Here is an 8,378-nt window from a genome sequence, read left to right as displayed (position 1 = left end):
TCACCCAAAAGGGAATAGCAATTCCACCTCAACGGGGTAGTGATCGCTCACCCTAAGGGCACAAGGATTTGTGTATAAAATGAAAAATAGAAAAGAAAAATAGCCATTCAAGTGCATATCAAGAAGAGGGATAGATCAGATAGCTCACCATTTCTTCTGTCATTTGAAACTCTTTGTGAAAGTTAAATGGTTTAGCTGAGTTTGGCACAATGGCTGCCAGCATATCTTCTCCATACACAACTATCCTGTGGAAGATGTGCATTCATTCAATTCATGAATTCACATAACAACATATGCAGTTGTGGTTAGACATTTACATACAGTCATCATGGGTATAAATGTTATGATAATTCTGGGCTTTCAATAATTTCTTTGAACTGTTCATTTTCCAGGGTGCAATGATTGTGCAGCTTAAATCTTGGAGAAACTACCAGTTGTAGTTGATTGTGACCACTAAAGAAATAAATTCAAACGTATGCATCCAATTCTTCTTTCTTTTTTTTAATCATTAAAGATGTATGCTGTATAATTATTCCATCCTGGAAAAAAACACTTCAAATAAATCAATAAAAGCCAAACATTACATTGACATTCATGCCCTCAACGAGGGCAAATAAACTTCTGACCACAATTGTATATCTTGCCACAAATCTTTCTAACAAACCTGTCATAAGCGTGATGATCACTTGTTTTTGCCCTGGTGTCCACGTTATCACCAATCAGCCAGTAAGAGTTCTTGTCACTGCGAATGTGGATCTCCTCCCTTTCCTTGGATGAGAGATACCAGCCATCTGCCCTGAAGTCTCCCAGGATCATTACATTCTAAAGGAAATTAAGAAAACAAAAAACAAAAACGCAGCTTTTCAGGCTAATACAACTTTAAATATCCCTAAAGAAAATATGAGGACACTGAGTGATAATTTACAGGTTGTGCAATAGATGAGATTCCTCTGACCTGATATCTCTGTCTCTATATATCTTTATCTATGTGTATCACAACTCAAAAAATGCATCGGGATCGGAACTATATCCCTCAGCACTGCAACAGAAACAGTTGACTTGACTCCAATAACATCCTCTGTAGTTACATACTGTAAGTTAAACATATTTCCCTGCTCACACAAGACACTAAACTTGATAAACCTGCTGCAGTCTGCTGTAATTAGCATGTCACGCTGCATCAGACTCATTCAACAAACAGATCCACGGTTAAAAATGACTCGTACATACTGCTGATGTCCCAGCAACTGACTAACATGTACACATACAGAACTAACTCCTTGTTCTGACTGAACCAGGTACCATAAGCTTCAGTAGGGGCAAAGATTGACCTGTGTTATGAGTTTTAAAGTAGAGAATATAGGGCTCTCTTTTAAATGCATCCACATCATCGACCTGGTCATCCTTATACTGATAGCAATCGATAAGGTCGACCACATCGTCCCTTCCAGCAGGACAAAAAAATTATTCTATAGAGCTGTTCAGCTTTACAGTATGTGGGATTATTTGAGCTTGCCTGTACAGAAACAGGAACTGTTCCTTGTATCTGCTCCTTCCCAGACGGGTACTGAGCTGCTGAGCATAGTGATGGGTGATGCTGACCCTGAGATGTGGACAACAGTAAAAGTAAGCATACTTATAGGAAGAGACAGTTTTACTTTAGTCAGAAAATCTTTTTTTTTTTTTTTTAAGTAAATTCACCCGTTCAGCTCTTCCACTAACACTCTAACAGAATCTCCAGTCACATTCACCACCTCCAGAATAACTATGATGTCATATCAAGACACAATCTACAACAAATAAGCTTTGTTAATAAAAGAAGTGCAAACAGTGTTATTGTTTTGTTTTTGTTTGTTTGTTGTTGTTTTGGGGTTGTTTTGAATCAATGATAATGAAAGCAGAAGAAATGAGAAGCGATTTTCTTTTTTACTAACCCTGATAATGCACCTGGCTACTTCCCAGTTTTCATTTTCACACTTGATAATGACTGTTTCCCAACACTCATGAGTGAGTGACATTGACAACAAATTTCCAAAGAAGAAATGCATTACACATGTTTTGTGATGTGTTGACTCTGTACACGGCGTCCTCATTTAAAGAGTTCATATCAGCCATTTCATTCTTTGGTTTGCCTCGCTAACGCCAAGCTTAACCAGGCTTGTCAGGACCGCTGGATCTGAGACCTTAGTCAGTCCAAACCTCTGTGCATTGAATGAAGCAATCTTCATTTCTGTCAAAGGAAGACCCGAAGGAAATATTCAGTGTCATGCAAAAAGCATTTTAAGTATACGCATGACGCTCACTCTGTTCTCTTGACTTTATTCAGCTCTGATGAAATGTTGAGCGGGTGGCACAGATTCAGTGTCATACAAACAAACCCTTATAAATCTGGTTATGTGAGAACATTTTTCCTTTGTACAGTAGTTGTTTGCTTAAAGGAAAGCGATGATTGGATAATTGGACGCGCAGGGAGAGAGGGAGGATTTGAAAAACAAACAAGAGAACAGACAGGTTTCCTTTTTTTTAGTACAACTGGTTTCTATTAACATTAGTGAAAACACATTTAATTTAAGTGTGGTAAATTTTTAAATCAAACTATTTTCCTCTTTTGTTCCATAGGATAATAATGTGTACTTTATTGATCCCAGTGGGGAAATTACATTTGACCCATTCACTCAGTGAAGCAGCGGGCAGCCACACCGGGGAGCAGTGTGTAGGGACGGTACCTTGCTCAGGGGTACCTCAGGGTAGCCATTCGGTGAATTCGAACCCCCGACCCTGCCCCATGGTTGATAATTTGTAATCATAACTGTCATAACTGTGTCAAATTTATCACAGCACAGAGGCAGCAGCAGTGGAGATCAATCAAAGATAGAAATAAAGAAATACTTTAGTCCATAATAACCAAGTAAGGAGCTTCCTGTTAATGAGTGGAGTGTGTGAGGTTATGAGGGCGTAGTTAGTTGGTAAGGTTTTCCTTGTACTTTTTTGACTTTACTCTCTTACAATCATATTTACTAGTTTAGTACCTCAAGAAGAAAAATAACAGTTTTCCAGAAAATTTGTGACTTTTTTTTATTAAACGTACTACTAGAGTTTCAGGACTTCAGAGTTTCTCTTTCAGTTAAGGGAGGTTTTACGAGGTCCACTGATGTGCATGTAGTTTCCAGTGTGTAATGGATATTATAATATTTGGGAACATTTCCAAAAGTAACATTGCCTACTGAAAGAATTTTCTGCATATACTGACTTAAATTTACATTAAAAACTTGTGGCTCTGCAGTTCATTATGTTAAATAAAATCTTTCTTTATTCATAACAGGGAATGTTTTATTTTTCTTGATGACTTCTTGATTTACTGAGTTTTCAGACTGTGTGAGTGCAGACTTTTAGTTTGTTACGGAACTCACCTGAAGCTGTGGAGCAGGAATAGTTTCCTGTTGCATCTTTAAAGTGAGGGGTAGGTGGGAGAGCACGAGGTATGTGTCAAACTGGTTTACCCACATTCAATCACTTCACTATCACAACACGCCCAGTTCTGCCTTATAAAGCAGCCAAAAAGATAAAACGTGCACAACAGAGCTATACCACCACTTCTACCAGCTGAGCTCCCCATCCTTTCCAGCAGTGCAAACTCAACAGCACCATGAGTCTGAGGAGCAAGCGGAAGAGCCTGCTGAACTCACCTTCAGGGCGATTCAGCAGTAGTTCCATGGGATCCAACTCCATCCGCCAAATCAGCACCGCTACCGATATCAAACCAGTAACAATCGACAGGAGCCTGCTTGCCCCACTAAACTTAGAAGTTGATCCCACCGTCCAAACTATACGCACCATGGAGAAAAATCAGCTGAAGACTCTTAACAACAAGTTTGCATCCTACATCGAAAAGGTAAGAGGAAATTTTACTGTCACATTTAAAATCTTTTTATTATAAACCATTAAAGTGTCCTTGGGTGACTTGAAAGGCACTCATAAATAAAATGTATTATTATTATTATTATTATTATTATTATTCCAAGTTAACTCGGTGGCATTTGAAGCTTCTTTTAAAACCTAAAGTGGGACTGTGTTGGAATTTGTTCGTATCCCTTCTCGTGTGTCAGGTCAGACAGCTGGAGCAGCAGAACAAAGTGCTGGAAACCAAGTGGAAGCTCCTGAATCAGCAAAGCGCCCCCTCCTCTGATGATGCGGAGTCCATTATTAAGACGTTCATTTCCAACCTGGAAAAACAGCTGGAGCTTTGCAGACACGATAAAGTGAGGCTTGAAAATGAGTGCACAGCCATGGTCGAGACTGTGGAAGACTACAAGACTAAGTAAGGTATCCTGGTGGAAGAAATCAAACCACTGCTTAACAGGAGCTCAGCTTTGATATATGATAATAAAGTGGACAGTGATAAGAACTCTGTGTGTGTGTGTGGGGGGGGGGGGTGTCTGTCTGTGTGTAATTTGATATTTTGTGGGTGTTTCAGGTATGAGGAAGAGATCAACTGCAGGGCCACTTCAGAGAATTATTTTGTACTGCTCAAAAAGGTGCAGTATGCAACAATGACACTAATACTTTTATTTGTGAGTAATAAAAAAAAATAGCAGTGAAAAGAAAAGTTGTTTATTTATTCTGTTGCTTCCAGGATGTGGATGAAGAAATTATGAGAAAGGTGGATTTGGAAAGCCAGTTGACAGCTATTCAGGATGAAATCTTGTTCCTCAAAGAAGTGTATCAGATGGTAAACAAGCTTACATTAAAAACCTTTTCAGAATTTAAATCAGTGAATTAAATTAGGTGTCATATTCTGGATTTTTTCCTCTTAACTTTCGCTGTATGTGTTGTTTTAAATAAGGAGCTGTATGACATGCAGCAGCGTGTGAAGGACACCTCTGTGGTGGTGCAGATGGACAACTCCCGCAACCTGAACATGGACCACATTATAGCTGATGTTAAGGCTCAGTATGAAGAAATTGCTGCTTACAGCCGTGAAGAAGTTGAAAAGTGGTACAAGAGCAAGGTGAAGGTCTAAGATGAATTCTTGCTCATTACTGTTGATGTAATAAACCAACTAGGAAAATGGGCATAGAGACATGAAAAGGGCTCAGAAGTTACTGCTCATAAATCTACTACAACGTCAAAACGGCATTTGTTAACCCAATAATTACTGTGTTTATATCCTTGTCTCGCTGTTTGATATTTTTCCACACCAGTTTGATCAGATGAAAGTGCAGGTCCAGCAACATAACAGCGAGCTGCAAAACACTAAGGCCGAAATAGCTGAGCTTAAGCGAATGATTCTTCGTCGGCAGACTGAGATTGATGTTATGAAGGAACAGGTGAGTGAAGGGCTTTAAGACTACCTCATAGTCTGTTTGATCTTAAACTGGATTTTAACAAGTATCAAGAGGAACAACAGGTTTAGCTCCTGTTCTCATAAAAAGAAAGGAAACTGAAAACAAATCAAAGGAAACATTTTTTCATCTTGAACTGACAGCTAATTGCATACATTTAGTTATTGTTAGCTGCTCTGAAAAAGCAGTTTGGTTTTCCTGTTACCATAACCCACACAAAAACCCCCAATTTTTACAAAATCGGGGCGACCGTGGCTCAGGGGGTTGGGAAGCGCATCTGTAACCAGAAGGTTACCGGTTCGATCCCCGGGCTCTCTGTCCTGGTCGTTGTGTCCTTGGGCAAGACACTTTACCCTCCCACCTACTGGTGTTGGCCAGAGGGGCCGATGGCGCGATATGGCAGCCTCGCTTCTGTCAGTCTGCCCCAGGGCAGCTGTAGCTACAACCGTAGCTGCCTCCACCAGTGTGTGAATGTGAGAGTGATTGAATAGTGGCATTGTAAAGTGCTTTGGGTGCCTTGAAAAGCGCTATATAAATCCAATCCATTATTATTATTAAAATCATCAGGAATCACTGTGAAGCTCAGATTTAAATAAAGCTTTTCTCTTTGTCAGTATTCCCACAATGAGGTAAGCATATCTGATATGGAAGAGCGAGGGGAAGAGGCTGTAATAGATGCAAAAAGCCGCATTAAGGACCTTGAGGCGGCTCTGAGGCAGGACAAGCATAACATGGCCAAGCAGCTCAGAGACTACCAAGACCTCATGAATGTCAAGCTGACCCTGGATATCGAGATCTCCACCTACAGGAAACTCCTGGAGGGAGAGGAAGAAAGGTAAGCCAGCAGAACTTAGGAGGTTGCTGGCAACAATGTGTTAAGGAAGAAAATGGATGGATGGATGAATGGATGGATGGATGGATGGATGACCATTGATGTAAGGTTTCAGCTTGGAAACTGTCTACAGTGATTCAGAAAATGATTAAAACATATTAATCATTACTGATATTTTTGGTTGTATGAGCTACTGTACGTGCATACCATCTGTCATCCGACAGTTTAGATGGAAATTGGGTGTGGTATAGAAAAACAAAAAAACACCACCTTGAGCAAAAGCCTCAGTCAGAAACAAGAAGTTATTTGTTTGGTTTGGTTGTTTTTAATAGTTTCACAACCACATATTTGTCTCACTATTCAAATAGTTCACCTCGGTGTGTTGCATTAAACAATAAAGAACTGAGCCCAGGGGTGGAATGCAAACACCCACAGGTATTTGACAACTGGTGGTAACTGCAGTCGTAGAGCAGAGCGGCCTTTCAGGTGCAAGTTTGAAAGACAAATCTACATCCAATCTGCAAAGCCCAATCCACATCCAGAACCAGAACCAGACTTTGACAAGTAACACATAGATGAGATTTATGGTTTATTGGAAGTCTGTCTTCCAGTTTTATGGCAGGAAAAAAACAAAATGGTAAAACAATTACTTTGGGTAATTTGGTTTATCACTTGTCTTTCTTTGCTGGATCTTAAACATGAGACAGGTTTATTGCACAGCTCCCTCTAGAGCCACAAAGGGCTTTGCAACCTTCACTTGAACAACCGTGTGAATAACTTTACCAGTACATGCCCTATAATGTATTTCCTGCTTTCACCCTGACAGACTTGGTAAAGACTCTGTTATCAGCATCCAAACAGTGCCCAACAAAAGTAAGTACAGTACTGTATTTTACAAATAAAGATGAGATCATCTTAATGGCCTTCATCTCGGGGATCAGAGTGACACCCTCTTCTCTCTTTTTTCTGTCTTCTTTTCAGCAGCTGTTGCCAGTAACGACTGTGTTGATGGCACTGAAAGAGTGTTCAGTGTCCAAACAGTGCCCAACCGAAGTAAGTACAGCACTGTATTTTACAAATAAAGATGAGATCATAACAATAGCCTTCATCTCAGAGATCTAAGCGACGCCCTTTTCCGACTTCTCCACAGCTGTGCCCGTTACCATGCAGAGACAAAGGTCAGGTCCTGTTCTCATCAAGACAGTGGAGACCATGGACACGACATACACCGAAGGCAAATAAAACGCAGCAGTGCTCTGAACTGACCGATTGCTACTTAAAACTACCCTTAAATTAATCTGTTTTCAAACTGCTGTAACCTCACTGTATCAAAAGGCCATGTGTATCTGTGTCTCTGTTTTTCGTTTCCTTGTGATTCTGTCACATTAAATTACAAATTGTACTCAGCAACTGTAAGACGTTTGTTAGTTTGCTCTATAGATGTTCCTAATAACTATTAAAAACTATTCTTTTTATTGTTAGATCTTGCTGCACAGCTGTTGTTCTGATGTGTCTCTTATAAATCATAAGGAGAAAATAGCTTCAAAGCTTTTACATTTTTTTTAATATGCACTAGATGGACCCAAAGATATTGGGTCACAACTTTAAATCTCTAAACTGAGGTGTTTTCAGTGTCATTGCCACAGGTATAGTCCAAGTCGTTTTAAGGAGCTCACTTCAGCTGTGTTACTGTAACAGGATGACACTGTTGCAACAGGTCGGTTTGTTAAAGTTTGTACCTATTACGCAATCAAGTGAAAGAGCTTATTGCAAAGGGGAAGTCTAATTTCAACACAGTTTTTTTTTTAACTACAGCTCAGTGCAGCTGGTGCATTTCACATAAGTCTCAGACCGCTTTGAGTGGACTCGAGTGCCACAAGCTGGATGGACTGTGTTTGAGTAGCCAGCTAAAAATACAGTGCAGGGAAAAAAGAATTTGGGCCCTTTAGTTTTGTTTGGGGTTTTTTGTTTTTTGTTGCACTTTTATGCTTCACATCATGTATTAAGAGAGAAAGCTATCCAAACCTACCTGCCTCTAAAAATGAAGCAAACTTGAACTTCAGGACCTTGATGGCTAATTGGAAATTTGAATTCTGCTCTCTATCAGAAAATCCTGGAGTTGACTGTCCACCCATCAGTTAATGCACTGAAGCTCAAGCACACACACCCATACACACCAGTGTAATTCTAACACCCATAATACT

The 8,378-nt window shown here is 39.9% G+C and overlaps 1 protein-coding gene and 1 pseudogene across 2 annotated transcripts; one reads left to right on the top strand and one right to left on the bottom strand.

Annotated features, from left to right (window-relative positions):
- On the bottom strand, positions 1–2,228 carry LOC113013737 (deoxyribonuclease gamma-like; annotated as a pseudogene).
- Positions 2,229–3,485: 1,257 nt separating this feature from the next.
- On the top strand, positions 3,486–7,655 carry LOC113013913 (keratin, type II cytoskeletal 8-like). 2 transcript variants are annotated; one of them, XM_026155148.1, is made up of 10 exons: positions 3,486–3,892; positions 4,107–4,318; positions 4,475–4,535; positions 4,634–4,729; positions 4,844–5,008; positions 5,202–5,327; positions 5,957–6,177; positions 7,001–7,047; positions 7,159–7,227; positions 7,325–7,655. In XM_026155148.1, the coding sequence occupies exons 1-10, from the start codon at positions 3,647–3,649 to the stop codon at positions 7,414–7,416; spliced, it is 1,335 nt and encodes a 444-aa protein (XP_026010933.1). In that variant the 5' UTR covers positions 3,486–3,646; the 3' UTR covers positions 7,417–7,655. The 2 variants fall into 2 exon arrangements, with proteins under 2 accessions (XP_026010933.1, XP_026010932.1); XM_026155147.1 differs by having other exon boundaries at positions 7,156–7,227.
- Positions 7,656–8,378: the final 723 nt, after the last annotated feature.

Source organism: Astatotilapia calliptera, chromosome 20 (genome assembly GCF_900246225.1).
Source record: "Astatotilapia calliptera chromosome 20, fAstCal1.2, whole genome shotgun sequence".
In the NCBI taxonomy this organism is placed as follows: domain Eukaryota; kingdom Metazoa; phylum Chordata; class Actinopteri; order Cichliformes; family Cichlidae; genus Astatotilapia; species Astatotilapia calliptera.
The sequence above is the reverse complement of the archived record's forward strand: the minus strand, read 5'-3'. Positions and strand labels throughout refer to the sequence as shown.